Source organism: Fukomys damarensis, unplaced genomic scaffold, assembly GCF_012274545.1.
Source record: "Fukomys damarensis isolate Sample0158 unplaced genomic scaffold, DMR_v1.0_HiC HiC_scaffold_39, whole genome shotgun sequence".
NCBI lineage: Eukaryota > Metazoa > Chordata > Mammalia > Rodentia > Bathyergidae > Fukomys > Fukomys damarensis.
Window position 1 is genome coordinate 15044502 of NW_022900951.1, and position 21443 is coordinate 15065944.

Sequence of the window (21443 nt, forward strand, 5' to 3'; positions counted from 1 at the left end):
AGAGTTGTCTCATTGGCAATAATTCGCTAACCCCTGCTTCAAATTAACAAGAAGCCTCTGTTAAGCTTATCTGTGTAATACTGCAGCAGGTACTTAAAAGTACTGTACATCTTTTCCTTGCTTTAAAAAGAATTTGAGGTTCATCTCTAACTCTTTTACTAATTTCATGCTGTTGATAAACTCATTATTTCTAGCCCTTCTCTTTCCTATGCCGCTTAGACATGTTAGAAATACTTGTGGGGCTGGGGGTGTAGCTCAATGGTAGAGCACACGCAGCCTTAGGTTCTAACACCAACAGAAAAAAAAAGAACAGGAAAGAAAGACTTGTGGAATCATTTCCTTTATCTGCATGCATGTTCATGTTAGTTACTTGATCTCCTCAGACTAACAGATTCTTTAGGGTGGGCACTGTGCCTGATCATTATTATCTAGCCCCAAACAACTAGTGCAACTTCAGGTACCCAGTGCATACATGTCTATTCATTAAGAACAGATTTTATTTTTTAAAAGATAAGAAAAAAGCAGAAGAAATTATAACCACCAGCCATTTGCTTAATTTTACTTTAGTTATAAAAAAGAAAGTCTTGATATTGATAATAAGTCATACCTGATGCATTGAAGGTTTTTACTATAGTGATTTTAGCTTTTTCTGCAAAGAAGCAATTTAGATATTAGAGCAGAATTGTGACTTGTTTTTTTAAAAAAAAAAACCAATTTGCCATGAGCATCATTTTTTAAAGTGAAGTGCTAAGAAAATCACACTGTTGACATCTTTAAGACACTACTGGTGATCTCAGCAGCAGAGTGGATGGTACTCATATACGCAGAACATGCCACATTGCCATGGTGTGGGTCTGCCACCACACTCCAGTGCTGTGTAATTCTGCTTCAGTTTCCGGGTGCTGCTGCTAGACCAATGGATTTGATTTACACTTCAGATATGTAAAATTAAGTCACTATCAGGACCTTCAGGTGATAGGTTGTAAAGAGCAGGTGACCCAGAGTAAAAAGTAATGTGAATTAGTATAAATGGTTTTTGAAACATTGCTGATACAGTCTACAATCAAGTACCCCACTATTTTCTTTAGGAGGTAATACAATACTATCCCCACTATACTGAGATAAAATTACTCTCAGAAAGGTAAGACCATCCAACTATAATCAAACAATAAGTTCACAGTAGAACCAGGGATGTTGAAAGTTAGATAAGCAAACATTCACCTGCTTTGAAGAAGCAAACATTAGAAATATCTTTCCAACATGGTTTGGAGACAGAGTCCATGGTTTGTTCGCCAGATAATGGCAAACCAGTTCAGAAATCTGTACTGTAAGGAAAGCCAACTACAAGAGGCTGTATTCCAGGCACAGATTTGCCAAGAAGCTCTGTATCTTAGGGAAGATGGGCAAAATCTGAAGAAAAGACAAAGCTCAGAGCTTGGAGATACACTTAAAGAACAATACTAATACTGACAGTTTCAGAAACCTTGTGTGTGTGTGTGTGTGTGTGTGTGTGTTTTATTGTTGAGTTCATTTCAATGTGTGACCCTCTGGGAATGGGTTGATGGTAGTTGTAAAGGCAGAAAATATTCTGCATCATCATTGACAGCCCTTTAAATTCATTATATATATTTCCCCAATATTCTTTTCCAGAGAAAACAACACCATTATGAAATGAATTTCTGATTTTAGTAACTAAAGTGCTTTTGGAAAAAAATATTCAACCTCACTAGTAATTAAGAATGAAAAACAAAATCTAAGGAATTGGGAACAAGATTTAATAATACATAATGTAGTCTCAGCAAAGACATAGTGACATTCTAATCCACTGCTGGCAGGGATGTTGCTGGGTACAACTTTTCTAGAAGGTAATTGGTAAGTAGGTATCAAGGTCTTTAAGATAGTCATACTGCTGACCCATTATGTCCAATCCTTGGAATGTATTGTACAGAAATCAAGGATAAATGCAAAGATGCTAGCATCTGGATGCTCACTGCAACAATTTCTATTAAAAAATAGAAACAACTTTAATGCTCAAAATATGGCATACAAAGGAATATTATCAAGCCATTAATAGCAAGGGACACTGGCAAGTTCTTACAAATTAATATGAAGTCAAACAGCAAGACTGAAAAAAATCTACCTCTGAATTTTGCAAAGGATATATATGTAGGGTATATGTATATAAATACACATGATACTGAATAAAATATATACCAAATTATTAACAGTAGTAGTCTTACAAAAATGAGAACCAAGACATATCATGTAAAGTACAAGATCCCAATGATGAATGTAACTGCATTGTTTGCTTTAAATGTACCAATAAACTTAATGGGGGTGGGTAACATTAAAGATGATTTCTATTTCCTTCTTTGTATTTCTCTATATTTTCCTTTTTATTTATTTACTTATTTTTTTGTACTGGGGATCAAACTCATTACTTCTGCAAGGCAGGTGAGGTGCCACTGAGCTAAATCCCAAGCCTATATTTTCCATTTTTTCCAAGCCAGTGTTTCACTATGATAATCACAATAACAATACATGCTATTTAAAATGAAGTGCTATAGCTACAATAGCTCAGAAATTTCAGAGTGTGGTGCCAATAGAATCACAGTTCGATGTCGAAGCCAAAGGACTACTCTATCAATAGTTCAAGGTGCAGGAAAGTGAGCAAAGAGACAAAGAAAACTCTTCTCTAACCCAATGGACCACTCAAGAAGTCCAAGAAGTCAAACTATGATATTTGGAAATAACTTGATATTACCTGTTTTGTTTAAAGTAGACAATACGCTTGAAGTGGTATCTGAAATAAAACAATAAAAATTAGCATAACTACTGGCATGGTGAACAAATATGAGTTTTCCCAGGTTCCTTAAATATCTCACTTTTGCCATAATCTGGGAAATCTGAAGAGAGTTTTGCACAAGCCAACTGGCAGTACTACATGCAGCTGTTTCCCATCCTCATCACCTTGTCCATTTTTCTATGCCCAGAGACAAGTGCCCAGCAAATGTTCATTCTTTTAAAATGTATTTCCAAAATGCCAATTGTGTGTCTAACACACAGTAACACTTCTATAATCACAGATTTAAATAAAGTCATATGTTGCTTAACATTTTGTCCCCCTTTTTTCCTCTATGATAATGAAAGTGCCTGAGGGACATAGAATTCCAACTCTAATTCAACTTTAATACCAACTTTAACAGACAGCCTTTAAATAAAAAACAGCCTTGGAGCTGCTTAATACATTTTTAGCAGTGGTACACTCATAAAGTAAGTTGGAATAATTTTAAATTTAGATTTTTTTTGTGTGTGTATGAGAGGGCGAGGTACTGGGGATTGAACCCGGGGATTTCACACTGAGCTACCTCCCCAGTCCTTTCTTATATTTTGTTTTTGAGACGGAGTCTCACTAAGTTGCTGAGTTGTCTGGCCTGGGCTCGAATTTGCAATCCTTCTGCCTCAGCCTCTCAAGAGTGCTGGGATTACAGGTCCATAATACCATGCCCAGCAAAATTGGCTATCTTAAACCTTGCATTTAACTAGCTCTTAAAAATTTTTTTGATTCCGATTTAAAATTCATTTTAAAGTCTATTCTATTAGTATCGCTTTAAATTAAAATCATTCTGGAATTTATTATTCTTGATGAAATTTTAGGGAAAAAAGTATGTATTTTTAAAATTAATTTCATTGGTACATTTAAGGTATACAATATAATGACATTCACTGTTGGAAATTTGTACCTTTACATAATCAATCTTGGTTCTTATTTTTCCCATCCCCCTGCCCTCCTTTCAACCTCTCCACCCCTCCCTATCTACAAAGACTGTTTCCACTTTTTTTCATTTTCTCATAATAGGACACATGTGTAAATACTGAATTGTTTCTCTAGTGTGAGAAACTGAAAGTGTAAATAAGGACTAAAAGGTATAACAGATAGTGTGAAATAGGAAGAAAATGGGCAAAGGGGAAGGGGAAATGGGAGGAGTAGGGGGAAAGAAAGAAGGGAATGAAATTAATATGAGAAAATGAAAAAAAGCATTGTATTGAATTACTGCACACACACACACACACACACACACACACACACACACACACCCAAAAACTGGCTGCCAAAGCTAAACTTAAGATATTCTTGTCACTGTAAAAAGTAGTTACACATAAAAATGATAATCAATCTTTGGTCCTCCCCATTGGGCTGAATTTAAACAAGTTTCGATCAGAGAGAAGGAAACAATCCCCCTCAAATATAGCAAAGTTCGTTATCCTTTTTTCCAGCAGTAGTAGGCCATTTTTTCTCTTTTCACACTATTTAAAAATTGATAAAATCATCTGTAAAAAAGGCTGTCTTTGAACATCCTGTGCCTCCAAATCTATGTTGAATCATATTGAAGTCATTAGATGTGCTTTTCACATTTAAACAATCTGTTGTGTAAAACTTGTTGGCATTGTGTTGTACAGCAAATGAAATGGAACTTGAAATGTGATCAATATTCTTTTCTTGTCTAGAACAGTTAGAGTGTAGAGAATGCTGGGAAAATTTTATCTTTTAATCAGAAAGTTTAGATCACACTTGAGAGCTGATAGGTTTTATTTTTGGTTTGGGGGGTTATTTGAAATTATTCAGTGTATTAAGAAATAATATAGAGGGCCGGAGATTTAGATCAGTGGTTCCGCCACCTGCCTTGCAAGCACAAGGACCCAAGTTTGATCCCTGGTACCCCCCCAAAAAAAACCAAAAAAACAAAAAACAAAAACAAACAAACAAACAAAAGAAATAATATAGAGATGGAAATCTTCAACAGCATTCATTATACTTCTATTCACATTAAAGGTTAGCAATTTTCACTTGCTTCAGAAAAATTCTTACCGTTGAGGCTTGTAGTTTCAACCTCTTTTTGTCCAGAGGAGAAAAACAATACAAAGCTATAATTAAAACTTAACAAATTGTGATAAATATAGTTTTAAAATTTTTTTAAAAATCTTGCCTGGAGTACCATTCAAGGAAGGGACAAAACTGATAAGAGATGATTCAGCTGCAAAAGAGAAAAAGAAAAAAATTAAATATATATTTTGAAATAATTATTTATTATTTTAAGGAGTCAGATCTTTTGAGATATAACTATAAAATAAATGGAAAACATGCTATGAGACCCATGATCACAAAACCTGCTACTATCTATAAAATATCATGGAAATAAGTTTAAGAACCACATCAAAATTAAAGAAATGCTACATTCAAAAAATTTCAGCAAAGAGTTCTAAAAAATGTTTTAAATAACTTGTTGAACTATAATCATGAAATATATTGGCACTTTGGCTCCATTCTGTTATAATGATGCTGGCAACTCTTTCCACTGTGAGTTTAGGATTACCAAAAAAAATTGCTACTACTCAATATTGTACTATCTAACACAATTTCCCAGTAAGCTATTTTAAAATATGGCTGCTATTAAGACAATCAATCAAGTTATAAACTTCCTGTAGAACGGTTCCACTTACACTAAGACATCAACCTATGACACACATCTCACATGTTTAAATATTTAAAAGATCCAATGACTTGACCTCTACCTAAACATAAGAAAAACAAACACATATTTTACAACTAAAATTAAATTTTGCGGTAAGGAGTCTGACTTGCAGTTTGTGTGGACAAAATTTGGGTGTGTCAAGGCGCTTGGCTGACCTGTCTGTTTGGGGCTGCTCATTCCAACCTCAACAGTCTGCTTCCAGAGAATGTGTGAATATGAGCAAGTTTTCCCTCCGGTACTCAGTTTTCTCACCTATAACATGAATATAATGACTCCTACGTTGTAAAGTTGACAAGGAGGAGGTGATGTCTGAAAACTTCCAGGCACACAGTATGTGCATAAGAAGGAACTGCCTTTATTATCAATTTGATTTAACGAAATAAGTGAATAACAGTAGGTCATTTTCATACAACTAAGGATAGAATGGGAGTTGCCTCACGCCTCACCATTCTAACACATGGTATGCCAGAAAGAATACAGAAATAGGAATCAGAGAAGCCATGGATTGCCTCCATGATTTGGACAAGAAGCTGTGATATCTTAGACAAATTACTCAGCTGTTCCAGGTTTCATTCCCTCATCAACTAAGATGGGGCGGACCACTTATCTCTAAGGTTGAGGTCCAGCTAACAGTCTTGAGTTGGGGTACAGATCCCAGTCCCTGCCTATATGGACTCTAGTTACAAGTTTCTCTTTAATTTATTTGCTTTTTCACGCTAGTGAGTATCTACCCCTTAGAACCCTTTTGAAAAATATTCTTTCAGTGAGGGCATTGAGGGAGTATGTTTAAGGGAAAAAAATCTCATCTTATAAATATAAGAACAAGTGGCATGTTTAATTTCTTGATACTCTTTAGGAAACTTGTGAACTAGAATACCAAAAATAACTGAAGAACTTCAGCAACTATCATAATGAAAATCCACAATTTATTCCCCACTGATTTATTTCCCAGCTCTGTTTGGCAATATAGAAGGATCGATATGCCTGTCTTCGTATCTGTGTTTGCTATTGATTTTCCAGATGTGGGTTTAATGACATAATTTAATTAAGCTACTCGGAGGAAAACAATTTTGCTGTATCAGACCATATGCCATACTAGGTGGAAAACTTTTAGAATAATAATTTTCTTAAAATTCCCCAGTCAGAAAATAAGTCTTACCAGATGCTGATGACAAACTGGAGTTATCAGCATTTTCTGTTGAAGAAAAAGGTTATTTAAAATTAGCTAAGTTTATGCACATATTTGTAGGAGTGTAAAATCTATAATAGCAATGAATGTAAACTGAGTTGTAAAGCTACCAAAAGAGGGCAGTATGTTAATTTACTATTATTTTGTACACCCTGATACAGTACTTTTCTATTCTCTACAAGACATCTCTCTGGTGAAGCAGTCCTCCCAATTTTTAACTGTGCTGTATCATATAATGATTTGGTGCATTTCAATCTAAAAGGGATGGCTAAGAACTTCAGTCGCTCGGAAACACTTGGTAAAATGTGTAGAAATAAGTGTATATGCCTGCGTAAATTTCACTTCCTCTAACTACACTTCTTTTTAGCACAGACTTTGTGCCTATTATTGCCACATCTTGATCATGAATTCAACTACATCAGACATCACCGGATATATAAACTGCAAGAGCTGCTGAATTATGTATTTTGGGAACATGCTCTGATCCCTAAAAAGAAAAGTAATTCTATTTTTTCCTCTTTGAAAAATAATACATGCTTACTGGAGAAACTTCAGAAATAACAGATAAACAAAAAGAAGAAAATAAAAACTACTTAAAGTCTCATCACCTGTAGATAAATGATATTAACACTTCAGCATCTATTGTAAATGTTTATCTAGATATATGCATACATGTGTTTATGTATTTATATGTATAAGAAGGATTACACCACAACAAACTAGGTATAACTTGATTTTTGGGTAGTATATCCTGAAATTGTTCTATATTATTAAACAATTTTCCACAAAATTGTGATGGCTGTATAGCATTTCATTGACTAGATGTGTCACTTATATAACAAATTTCCTTTTATTAGGTATTGGTGTGAGTAATTTTTCATAATTACAAGGCTGGATTTTTGTATACATATATGGCCATTTCTTTCAAAACTGCCACGAATTTTGATCGTCAAAATGCCTTACAGAAAATTTGAACCATTTATACTACCCTTTGCCGTACACAAGAGTTTTATTTTCCCAAACCCTCACCATAGGGTGTTGCACATTGTTTTAATGTTTCTAATCACAAAGGAAAAGTTCTTTGCTTAGTGGTATTCTAGCATACAATTCATAGCAAAAAAATAAGTATGTTTAGAAACTTAACTGCCTGATGAAACACACCTAGTGGCCTCTAGGTGCTTATTTTACTGAAATGATGGCAGGGTACTGATTACTTCATGGGGCAATTAAAATCACAATTCTGCGGGAGAGCAGGACTGAAAGAACTCTCAAGTTCATAATTCCCCTGCAGCCAACAGTAGGCAGAGTGGTTAGGTGCCTTGGGGCTCTAACTTAATTGGAATTACCATTTCCTTAGTCTTAGTTATTCAATATAGCCCTCGTGCTACTTTAATATTCAACCAATCAAAGTATGTTCAGTTAACTTCTTAAAGAGTTCATTTAAAAAATACTGTTGGGAGCAGACAGTTCACATATTGGCATGAGTTCATTTGTGTTGGCTGAATTCTTCTGTTTATCTAGCAAAGCTCTACCACACTGGGCACTGAGGAAAAATCAACATTCAATACAGGCTACCCTGAGAATGACACCTGTCAGTGTGGGTAAGGGAAGTGGAGTGGGGCAGGAGTGCGGCAAAAGCAGGAAGCAGGATGAAGGCACTGGGAGAGAGCTGAGTATCGGGGAACAGGAATTGAGATTCATGTTGAAGGACAGTAAAAGCTGATACTGCTTCCTTTACAACTTGGCCCAGTGGCTGTTCATAGGCAACAATGGTCTCTATGTCCAAATCTTTTGATCCAGGAGAAGGGGCTGATTTGAGTTTCACGTTTTAGATACTACAGGAAATGGGCAACTTGAGGGTAAGAAGAAAGCCAGAGGAAAGAAGGAAGTTTCCTGAGGTGCCCACAAAACTAGGCTGCCACATCTGGCTAGACAAATTTGACAGCTACAGACTCATAATCAAGAGCTAAAACTTGATCAAAAAAGAGATTTTGCTGATTTTGATCACAGGCAGAGCTGGCCTCTGTGGAACTTCCATGGTTTCTAGGATACTTCAAAAGAACAGATAATGATCTACTTTTTAAATTTATTTATGTAATTTGGTTTATTTTATTTTATTTTGGTTTTCACTATGTAGTTAAGGCTGGCCTTGAACTCTCACTATGTAGCCCAGGCTGGCCTTGAACTCGCAGTGATCCTCCTGCCTCAGCCTCTCTAGTGCTGGGATTACAAGAATGTGCCACCACGCCTGGATCCTATTTTTTGAATTAGTGTATGTTTATCATATGTAATATTTACATTCCTTGCGCAGGGTTGGCTCATGTACATACCGCATTTTAAGTCCCCCTTCTCCCTTTTTCCTTCCCTCCCCCTCCTTTTCTTCTTTCCTTCCTCCCTCTTCCTATTTGAGAAAGCTCTTTCTCCCTACTTTCTGTTATCTATCTCCATGTTTATAGTAGCACAATTCAAAATAAATAAGTCTTGGAAGCAGCCTATATTAATCAACAGGTGGATAGATATATAAAATGTGGTATTTATTCACAGTAGAGTTCTGCTCCGCCATAGAGAAAGATACTTGAGTCATTCGTAGAAAAATAGATGCACCTTGAGACCATAATGTTAAGTGAAATAAATCAGACACACAAGCTTAAATATCACATGGTTTCTCATATTAAAAACCCAAAATATAAAGACAATGATCTACTTTGATGAAAGAAGGAAATCTAATAAATTAAGGCGAGAAGATTTCTAAATTATTATTGTCTACTTTCTCCTTTTGGCATTTTTACCCCCTGTGGAAACCCAATTGCGCAGTGATTCACTTTTTCTGTCTCATGTTGCTCCGTATCATTCCTCCTATTGAAGGACAGTAAAAGCTGATACTGCTTCCTTTACAACTTGGCCCAGTGGCTGTTCATAGGCAACAATGGTCTCTATGTCCAAATCTTTTGATCCAGGAGAAGGGGCTGATTTGAGTTTCACGTTTTAGATACTACAGGAAATGGGCAACTTGAGGGTAAGAAGAAAGCCAGAGGAAAGAAGGAAGTTTCCTGAGGTGCCCACAAAACTAGGCTGCCACATCTGGCTAGACAAATTTGACAGCTACAGACTCATAATCAAGAGCTAAAACTTGATCAAAAAAGAGATTTTGCTGATTTTGATCACAGGCAGAGCTGGCCTCTGTGGAACTTCCATGGTTTCTAGGATACTTCAAAAGAACAGATAATGATCTACTTTTTAAATTTATTTATGTAATTTGGTTTATTTTATTTTATTTTGGTTTTCACTATGTAGTTAAGGCTGGCCTTGAACTCTCACTATGTAGCCCAGGCTGGCCTTGAACTCGCAGTGATCCTCCTGCCTCAGCCTCTCTAGTGCTGGGATTACAAGAATGTGCCACCACGCCTGGATCCTATTTTTTGAATTAGTGTATGTTTATCATATGTAATATTTACATTCCTTGCGCAGGGTTGGCTCATGTACATACCGCATTTTAAGTCCCCCTTCTCCCTTTTTCCTTCCCTCCCCCTCCTTTTCTTCTTTCCTTCCTCCCTCTTCCTATTTGAGAAAGCTCTTTCTCCCTACTTTCTGTTATCTATCTCCATGTTTATAGTAGCACAATTCAAAATAAATAAGTCTTGGAAGCAGCCTATATTAATCAACAGGTGGATAGATATATAAAATGTGGTATTTATTCACAGTAGAGTTCTGCTCCGCCATAGAGAAAGATACTTGAGTCATTCGTAGAAAAATAGATGCACCTTGAGACCATAATGTTAAGTGAAATAAATCAGACACACAAGCTTAAATATCACATGGTTTCTCATATTAAAAACCCAAAATATAAAGACAATGATCTACTTTGATGAAAGAAGGAAATCTAATAAATTAAGGCGAGAAGATTTCTAAATTATTATTGTCTACTTTCTCCTTTTGGCATTTTTACCCCCTGTGGAAACCCAATTGCGCAGTGATTCACTTTTTCTGTCTCATGTTGCTCCGTATCATTCCTCCTGGCCCAACATAAAGATAGCCCCACAGGCCTTACACTTTACCAAGTATCAGCCTATGTTTCTCTTGGGCTCTCTCCCAACTCACTTCCCATTTATTACAATGGAGGGGTGGTCGTCATTTCCAATGAGTCATACATTTGGGCTCCATGCCACTCTTAGGAGCCAAAACATTTCCATCATTAAAAAGATTCATAACAAAGACAAACATTTAAAATTTTCAAATTTTCCTTTGGAAACCTACAAAGAGCAAATTTTAAAGCATTATTCATTTAGTAAAGTCTTAATTTAAGACAATAAATAAAAGTACTATGATCTGCTTATAAAATTTACTCAATATCACTGGTGATTTTTTAAAAAACAAATTCCATATTACGATGAGAAAGTTTGGAGAGCATATGTTTTTAATGGAAGCCAAACAGAGCCAGAGAAACTGGAAACTCAAGAAACCGCCACCTTGATGAAGACTCTTTCCTTTCATCACCTCCCCAGCATTTTTTTTCAAGTTATTGCTACCACCTTCCAAACTCTAATCCCACGTGGCCCAGTGTGGTCCCAGCACTGCCATGTGAATGCCCTACTGTCATTGCCTCTCCAATTCAACATATCCAAGAAGTCAACCTCATCACCCCACATCATTTCTATACTTGATCCATTCCTAAATTTAATAGTATTGCTGATAACACCAGCCAAGTAATTCCAGTAGAAAACTTCAGTGTACTATTCTCCTGTTGCTGCTGCAACAAACTACCATAAGCTCAGTGGCTTAAAACACAAATTTGCCATCTTAAGTGTTTTGTAGAACAGAAGTCCACCACTAATCTCACGCTACTAATCTCACACTGTCAAATTGATGACAGGCTATGTTCCTTGCTGGAGGCTCTAAGAGAGAATCTGTTTCGTGCTTACTTGGGTTATTGGCAGCATTCAGTTTCTTTCAGTCATAGAAATGAAGTCTGCATTTTTCTTGCTGGCGATAAATTGAAAGCTATTCTCAGAGCTGAGAAGCTACCCATGTCTCTTGGCTCATGTCTCATTCCTCCATCTTCAAAGTCAGTAACAATGGGAGAGGGTTGGAGGTATCTTTTCATAAACTGTAAATCTGACTCACTTTCTCTTTCACTTTTAAAAATTCACATGATTTGACTGACCTCCTCAGATAATCCACAATAATCTTTCCATCTCATGGTCCTTAACTTGAATTGCACATGCAAGGTCCCCTTTGCCCTGCAAGTTTTTGCTCTGTCTTCTAAAACTTCCCATTTATGTAAACTCTCTAGCCCTCTAAAGCATGCTCTGGCCACAGAAGCTGATAAAGATGGCTCTCTCCTCTTTATATATTTAAATATTCATTTGGCATACACGATATACTTGACTACACTCACTTGGCATTTGGATGTTGTTTAACATTTCCACCACGTCTTTGTTTTCTGCTGTTATGACTGGATACCACAGGCTGGGTAAATTATAAACAACAAAAGTTTCCTTAGTTCATAGTTCTGAAGGCTGGGAAGTCCAAGATTAAGGGGGCACATGTGGTGAGGACCTAATTACTACATCATAACATGGCAGGAGGGCCAATGAGCTGAGAAGACAAAGAGCAATAACTACCTCACTCCTTCAATAATGGCATTAATCCAGTGATGAGTTAGAAGCCACCATGATTTAATCACCTCTCAGAGGTTCCACCTCCCAATACCATCACAATGAATTAAGTTTCAAAATAAGCTGTGGAGGAGACATTCAAACTGTAACACACTATGTGTCTTGTTTTCCAAAATGGATGCTAAGCAGCTTGATGTTTTATTACCTGCCAGATATCCAGTCCAATGTCTTCCATCTGGTAGCTGATTTTTGGATTGACTGATGAAATTATTAAGAAATCTCTGTCATGGTAAAGCACTTGCCTACCATGAGCAAATCCCTGGATTTGATGCCCAGCACCACAAGAAAAATTTTAAAAGAAAACAAAAAACACCCAGGCATGGTAGAGCACATCTGTAATCCCAGAACTCTAATAGGCTGAGGCAGGAAAATGCCCAAGTTCAGGTCCAGCCTGGGCATTTTAGGGTATTAGTGAAACCCTGTCTCAAAATAAAAATGTGCTTAAAAGCTCAGGATGTAACACAATGCAAAAGTCCTAGGTTTAATGAGGGGGAACAAAGGAAAGAAAGAAGGAAAGGAGAGAAAAACTAAATCTCTGTTAGTTGGGGATCATATCCAGAACCCATGACGGGTAATTTAAGAATAGCAATCTGACAGAGAGAAATAATGCAAAGGTGAAGGGCTAGAGCAATTCAGAGGTGAGCAACAGCAGAAAGGTGTTGCCTTTTCTAGGGCTGGAGGAAGCAGAGAGGTGAAGGTACTAGATCCTAGGGAACAGAGCCAAAGAGCAGGAGCAGAGTCCATGGAGGAAACATGGCTATTAGAGATGCCAGTCAATCAGATAAGGGGAGAAATACCTGAACTTCTCCTTTCTTCCTGTACCCCAATCTCCTACCACTGCCACCCACTGAGCAAACCTAGCTGTAAGCCAGGTGGCAAGAGGACACAGAAAATATGGCAAAGATCTAGGTCTCTTCAATACAAAACAGAGCAGGGGAAGAATGAGGAACTGATCTGAGAATAACAAGTCAAAATGACCTAAGCAGAGTCCATGAAGACTTGAGAACACTTCCTGGATGACTATTACTCAGAATATGAAGTGAGGAGGAGTGGTTGCAACTGCCAATCACAGCAGGGAGATTACTGAACAGATCTTACAGATGTGAGCTAAATTGTGCATTCAAATACATATTGAAAACAACAAAAACTCAGCAATTGTTACTCTCCACTGCCCAGAGCAGTGATCTCAAGGACATACCCATTATGGACTCTTCCTTTTTTCTTAATGTCTTCTCCCTGGTCCCTTGATCATGATTTCTTGGGGTCACTTTCTGTTATGTCTTATATCTAGATGTTCCCCTAAAGCCTCATGCAGTCATAGGTGGGGTTTTTCAGAGGTGACTGGATCTAGAGTGTGTGATGCTGGGATCAAGGAGATGATGCTGGGATTGATTCATGGTGCTATACTAAGATTAAGGCTATCCAACCCAAAGGGCAAGTAGCCTGGTAGAAAATAAGGGTCAGAAAGAGGGCTGTCACTTTGATTGCAGCTTGCTGCCTTCTGCCTGCCATGGATGGTTTCTCCTCTGCAATACCCCTCTGCCATGCCTGCCTGCCTGCCTTGGAGCAGGCGACTCTGGATTGAAACCTCTACAAACTGTGAGCTAAATAAATCTTTCCTCCTTTAACTTTGGGTGTCAGGTATTTTGTCTCAACAATAAGAAAAGTAACTAAGATACCTTCCAGAAAAACTACCTGCATCCACATCATTCAAGGACATGTTTAGACATTTCTGAATCTTTCATTTTTCTCTCCACTATTTGACACTGTGGTAGATGTTAAGGTTTTATATGTGACACAGTTGTTTTAAAGCTGTGACTGTGATAATGCTAAGGAGTCTCTACTTTCAATACATTTGCCCCCAACTTGGATGGAGAAAACAAAAGCTTTATCTTCTTGGAGTGGATGTAAAAAGAATAAACCAGGTTCCCTTGTATGAATATTCTAGGCCCAGCTGAAACTTGTACTCCAGTGGCAGTCCTCCTTTGGATTGAATTGCTATTCCACAGAGAGATGATTAAAAACAAGCCGCCACGCCTAGGCACTCTTATATGGAAACCTCAAACAAAACAACTTGGGTTGCTGTTGTTGTTGTTGTTATAGTGGTTCTTCAGGGCTGGAGACAACAGAAACTATCTGAATTTTCAGACTTCACTATATAATCAAAAAATGAATGAAATCATTTCTAATTTGGCACATCTGAAACATGTTTACTTGATCTGTGACCATCTCACACCGCACTGCTCAATAAGTACTCTTACATAACATATTTATTAAAAGATTAATAATGACATCACTAAAGAAAACTTCAGCTCTTAGCTGATGGAACTTCCCAAAGAGCAAACGGTCAGCAATTCTAGGTAGGTTCTGGCCAAAATGGGAAGAAGATGAAATGTATTCTTGATTCCCAGGCCTTGACTCTTTTCTTCGTCCACTCTCACACACTATCCACTCCCATCTTCTCAGTCCTTTACTTTCCAGGATCCATGAAGGCTATCTCATGGGTTTCTGGATTGCCTCTCCCCCAAGAGCCTATGAGATGCATTTTGGAGTGTCCATAAATTAAATGCAAATTTTGGGTGCATTCTCACACATTTTTTTCTGAGAAGAGTAGCCCTAGAAGGAAGTCTTTTTTTTTTTTTAACTAACAAGCATTTAGTCCTTATAACAATGATATGAAGTAAGTTATCCCCATTTTATAGTCAGGGCTTTTGACAGCCTATGCATTCAGTGATTCCATCTGGACCTACGGAAGAAGGTAATCATATCATGATATTCTTTATGGGTATAATTGTTAAAGTAAATACTGCTCATATCAGTAACTAATACAATGATATTCTATTTCTCATTTTCCCAGTGACTTATCTGAAAATGATTTCTTCCTTCTGTGTTCAAGACTTTCACTTCTGCTTTCCTCTTTATATAATTTGCTTCCAATTTTCAAAATGTCCAGGAGATCACTTTGGAAACATGGGAGGAGAGAGGCCGAGGGCTTCGGGAGATCTGATGACCATAAACTATGCTTTATACAGTCTTGCACAAGTCAAGGCCAGGTGAAGTTTCAAGGAAGAAACTGGAAGGCACAGCTGATAATGATGTCATTAGGTTGCACTCAAATAGGATCGAAATCTCCTTAAGGATCAAGGGCTGGCTTTTAAAATAATATTCATTTTTTTCTGATTATAACCCTAATACGAGTTTATGTGGAAAAAATTCTAAACCATGCAAATAAAAAGAAAATTTTAAAAAATACTCAAACTCTTACCAAACATAATTTAGCTGGCTGGAAAGACCCCCAGAATATCTTAGGTCTAGATGTAGAACTGAAACTACTACATAGAGCCTTGGAAGTTGTTAGCATCATATTTTATTTAGAATTAACATATACTAAATTCTTAGCCTGTTAGCTTTCAAGTATGTGTGGTGGTTATGTACTTACTGTATCAGCTTGTCTAGGCTAACTACATTTCCCAGAATTCCCTTTCCTGTAGGTTTCTGGTAAACATAGGACACAAGAGAATTTATGGGCAGGTGTGGAGCAGCAGCCATTGTATGGCTCGCGCACCCTGGCAATTATCACCTGTCGTCACCTCACTAGGATGAAGGAGCTGTCAGACCTACAGTTGCTCTACTTTCCCTTAGAACCAAATACAGCTGCGCCAACATCTGAACCAGGTATGTACTTAATTTTGTGATGAGGGGTCCAACTTTTGCAGGACATCCGTGGCATCAAGGTCAAGTTATTCTTGTGCCTTCCATCTTGTTCTCTCTGTTCCCCACCTTACATTCATTCTCTCTGCCTGTCTGCTCTACCTATGTCAAGTTCCAGCATCAGATTGAGATAAGAGCCTTTAAAGACTGCATAACCAGCTCCCACAGTTTATGAAGCCAAATATCTGTAACAAATCTCTTAGGAGGAGGGAGGGAGAGTGGGGAAGAGGGATGAAGAGAGAAGGAGAGAGGGAGAGAGGCAGACAGATTTAGTTGTTCTGTGATTGAACCGTGAGTTTGAAATAGAAACTCTGAAGCAATTGGATTAAATGGTCTATACAGAGCTGTGCTTTCCAACATTGCAGCCACTAGCCACATATAGCAATTTAAATTTTAAATTAATTAAAGTTGAATATAATTAAAAGTTCAGTTCCCTAGTCATGTTTCAAGTGCTCAATAGTCACATGTGATTGGTGCCCACTGTGGGCAGCATAGATATAGAACATTTCCATTATCACCAAAGACATTCTATTATACAATGCTGGTCTGTAGTGATAATGACTAGAATTAAGTGAATTCTTACAATGTGTCAGATGTGTTTTACATACACTAACTGGTATTACTTAAGATAGGTCCTGCCACTTTACAAATAAGGTAACTCAAGCACAATAATTAAATACATTGTTGAGGTCAGGGGTAATATTTGACCCCAGAAAGTCCAGCACCTTTAAGTATTGACCTTATACTACACTGTGAAGGTCCTGGTGACCTGGCTTGGCACAAAGGGAGCGGGTGGCTCTGATGGAGCTTCTTGCTCTCAAGTGACTCCAGTCTGAACAATGATTATCTCAGTGTGACCATAATGAACTACAGTTTGCTTAGATTGTATGACCTGGGCTTCTCATATGATCTCCAGAAAGAGAGGATGCCTACGTCATCCCACCCCACTTTTCAATGACAGAATGAGATGTACCAACAACCCTGGCCAAAAGGGTACAATCACATGTATCAGTTAAGGTAATGAAAATTGCTGCGATAAATAAACCCTGAAATTTCAGGGGCTTAAAAAATAGAAGTTTGTTTTCCATGTATGAAGCCCATTCAGCAACACAGAATAGAAGACTGGGGACAGGGGAAGAAACAAAAGGGGTGTTATTCGGGGACCCACGTTGATAGAGGTACTGCCTTCTTCAGCATGAAGATTCCCAGTTATCACTGGACAACAACATCCAGCAGACAAGCAGGGAAAGAGAAAGATGAGCAGAATCAGGTGGAAGATTTTTAATGGCTAGGCCAGGAAGTGGCACACATCACTTCTACCTATATCCATCAGCAATCACAGCACCACTGCTCAGTACAAAGGAGGCTGGACAATGTAAGTCTAACCTGTGTGCTAAAGAAGAAAAAAGTTCTGCTGCCATGCCAGCCACTACCTACCACATCACATTTAGTAAGAGTGTTGCCAAGTAATTAATGCCCATTAAACTAATGATGGGACAACACTAATACTAAAATCACTCTCCCCAGCTTCTGTTTTCTCTTTTGTTCTTTGTCATGATGTTGACAAGGTCAAAAGTTGAAATCAATATGAACCAGAGAAGTCTTTGCTACTTTGAGGTTGAATATAAGTCCCCCTTTCTTTGTGACTCATCCTCTCAGCTTTGCTTCGAGCAAACATCAAGATCACAGTTCTTCCAAGACCCTCGAGAATGGGACTTCCATGTGACAGCCAGTTCTGTAAACAACTATGTACTGGCAAAAACCACTAAGAGAAGTTGAAATTATGGATATTCCTGCTGCATGGAAATCCTACTTCTTTGGAAAAGTTGCATTTTTAGGTTGCCTCTGTTTTGAAGCCACATTAACCCTTCACCTTTGCTGTGGTACTTCTAGGTAGAAGACCCTCAGCAGGCCCCTAGGCCTTTGTATGTTGATAGCTCTTGTTCAAATAGCTTTTCCTTATATTGTCTTTGGCCTGTCGTGAGTTTTGTCTGATTTGGAATTCCTCACTTAAATCTTCTCCATATGAATAAAATGTCTATTTCCATTTATTTCCGATGGATGAATGAATATGCCCACTAACCTACTCTTTGATATGATTAAGAGACTGAGCTTTCCAGGGAAAATGACTTGGGTTCAGATCCTGGCTCTCCCTTGAGTAAGAGTCTAACATTTCTCTGCCTGCTTTTAATTATTTGTAAAACAGGGTTATTTTGAATGAAATTATATTTATAAAGCATTTTATCACAGTACTAACAATAAGTTGTCATCATTCAGACAATATAATTCTATCTCCTTGGATTAGGTTTACTTTTATATAATAAATTAGATTTTCCTCCTTCATGTAAGTAATATGGTATCAGTGATTTGTAGAGGACATTTAAAAATATCATGAAGATAGTTTGTTTCCATAATTTGCATGCATGTTTTCCATTTTAACTATAAAACATTCTTATCTATGCACTAATGCTTCATTAGTGAAAATATCTATTAGAATAATGTGCTTGTCTAATTCAAGTTTCCATAGGAAGTTTCATAGGAAGGCACCTCCTAGAAAGAATAGGGGTTCCATACTTTCATATTACCCATTAAGAAACTGAACCTCCTAGAAATCCATTTCAGAAGTGAAGGAGATATAAACACGATGTGGTGCAACACTGTAAAATTTTCAAAGATCAATTAGGCCATATTTTCATCATTTAAAAAAGTGTCCACTTACCCCATAAAAGGCTGCACAAGAAAATTAGTGTGAGGCTCACTTTTTTTGGAATTATACCAATGCTGGTTTTCTACTGCAGATCACAACCACTGGATATAGTCATATGTGTTTTCAATGCAAAAAATGGGATAAAATCTTTACTTAAATAAATTGTTCAAAAGAGAGGACTTGGACCTCACCAGAAGAGAATTACCAAATAGGCCACACATAAGAGAAAGGCCAGATATGAAAATAGTCCAGCCACCTCCATCTACAAGTGAGGAAACATAGTTCAGAAACAAAGTGATTTCCAAAAGTTTATTCACGTATTTTAGTTTTTGAAAGCCTACTGTGTACCAGGCACTAGAGTTACAGGGGGGAGTAAAACCAAGTCCTCGCCTCATTCTAGTGATTTTATACAACGCACTTGGAAATTTTAAAATTCTACTTTAAGGCTCTCTCTCCATTCAGAGACAGCCCGGCAGATTGTCTACAAGAAAGGCTTTTAGTGGTTCTAGAAACAATCTACTTTGAAAGTTTCTCAGCAATTCAAACTCAACTCTTATTTGACACCAAACCCTAGAATTTTTTAAACTTTACTGTGAATGTAAATATGTGTAATGACAAATCACATTTTGTATTAGAAGTGAGGCAAATGAAGGGTGACACATCCATGTGTTCAGTTCTTGTTCATTTGATTAATCAGATCATTTTAAGCAATTTTATTTTACTTGTTAAAGCAAGATAGTGCTCATTTTGTATTTTCATTTGTCTCTTCTTTAAATTAAAAAATACTATACTAAATACCCTAGTGATATGAGAATAACTTTCACTTTATGCTCTGCATTCCTGAAAGAAAAGCAGAGGAAAGATGCCAAGTCAAATGGGACACCAATGTTAAAGACCAACACATTTGCCACAGACATCATTATAAAAGCATATGAAATTTGTCTTGGTTTTTGTACAGCACTAAGATCTGATAAACATGAGATCTTTTGTCGAGATCTATATGCTTCTTTCTAGTTCCCGAAATGAGGGTGCACCCACTCTCAAGATATATTTCAACAGCATGTACTCCTGGATCATCAACTTAATCCCTAGTAGTTTAAATCAGTGGAACTGTTGCTCTCATTCCTTAGGCTTCTTTTAATCTTTACCCAGTGCTTTGGGGGTACAAATCCATCCCAGAATGAATGAATCATGGCAAAGTCGCGTTAAAAACCATTTTTCACTGCCTCACTGACTAAACACTGGGGAAGTGGTTAAGAACACAAGTTCTAGAATCCCACCACCTCCACTCTCCAGCTGTGTGAACTTGAAAGTGATTCAAACTGTCCAAGCCCAAAATAAGCACTTTATATAGGCTGGTATAGACGAGAGAGTTCTGGGTACTGTTTCTTTCCGGGTAACCTACAAAGTTACTTCATTGTGCTAAGTTTCAGTCTTCCCATCAGCAAAGTAAGATAATACAAATTTTTCTATCTACTTCAAAGGAACACAATGAGATAATGTATGTCAAGGTGTGCTATAAACCATGGAAACCTACAGAAATGTCATTGTATTGTGCTGTTCCTGCCATTAATATTTAGTACCATAAGCTGTGGATACCAGATCCTATAAAGAGACATGGGAGATTTTCAAAGAAGGCTCAGCCAAAGATAGTACTGACAACATGGAGATTTACCAGACATCAAGAGCCACTCTGCAGTTTTTATCAATATTGAAATTAAGACATTAATTCGCTTTAAACCCCTCTGAAATTGCCTCATGTTAAAAATCTAGTTTGCAAAACTATAATTTTTAAATTGTTTTCAACTTCACATTAGGAACTTAGAGTAGAAAACAGTATTTTTTTGGGGGGGGGGTACCAGGGATGGAACTGAGGACCTTGCACTTGCAAGGCAGACATGCTGCCACTGAGCTAAATCCCAGCCCAGAACAGTCTTAAAACAGGATTGCAAAGATGAGTGGTTCTCGGTACTGATAGACAGTCACTTTGAAGTATTCCAGACCAAAAAAAAGAATTCCAGTATCCATGATATAGGAGATGGGGTATAGCAAAGCTGGCTGGAAAAATAAGCAAGACCTGTCAATTACAAGATCCCAGGACAGTGTTGAACAATTCCCAGGATCCCATATGTGAAACAACTTCTTGAGGGGTCCCACAAGATGTGGACAGCATAAAGAAGAGGAGACGCCACGAGGAGCCTGCAATCATGACTCCTCATGGTAGCCCACTCTGTGTCTGTGTACTTTTATTTTTGTTTTTATCCTTTCCTCTCTTTTACCCAAGTTCACTGTACAGACCTAGTTCTTCCCTTAGCCCTTCACCCCTCACTGTTCAAATAAACTTTTGGCACTGTTTATCTCTGGGGGTTGGATGCAAGTGTCAGGTTTTCTTAAAGCTTTCTGGCTATCTCAGGACAATGAATTAGGAATGTGAACTGGGTGGTTAAACTGTCAGGCAGTGGAAGAATCTTAGCAGGCAATTAGTTGAGCCACTATATCATGTGTAAGAGGGGAAGCATGTCTTTTTTTTTTTCCTCAATGAGTTTATTGGTACATTCTAGGTATACAGTACAGTTATATTTATCATTGGGATGTTGTACCCTTACATGACAGGTCTTGGTTCTCAT

The 21443-nt window shown here is 37.5% G+C and overlaps 1 protein-coding gene across 2 annotated transcripts in view; it reads right to left on the minus strand.

Annotated features, from left to right (window-relative positions):
- Window positions 1-21443, minus strand: part of Adgrg2 (adhesion G protein-coupled receptor G2) — a 96171-nt gene that overhangs the window by 52171 nt on the left and 22557 nt on the right. Inside the window, exons 3-7 of one of the 2 annotated variants that reach the window (XM_033760425.1) lie at window positions 6694-6729; window positions 4998-5036; window positions 4871-4894; window positions 2765-2803; window positions 608-649 (exon numbers count right to left, since the gene is read on the minus strand). In XM_033760425.1, the coding sequence (XP_033616316.1) occupies window positions 608-649; window positions 2765-2803; window positions 4871-4894; window positions 4998-5036; window positions 6694-6729 (180 nt within the window). The remainder of the gene's footprint in view (window positions 1-607; window positions 650-2764; window positions 2804-4870; window positions 4895-4997; window positions 5037-6693; window positions 6730-21443) is intronic. The other variant, XM_033760426.1, reaches the window with a different exon arrangement.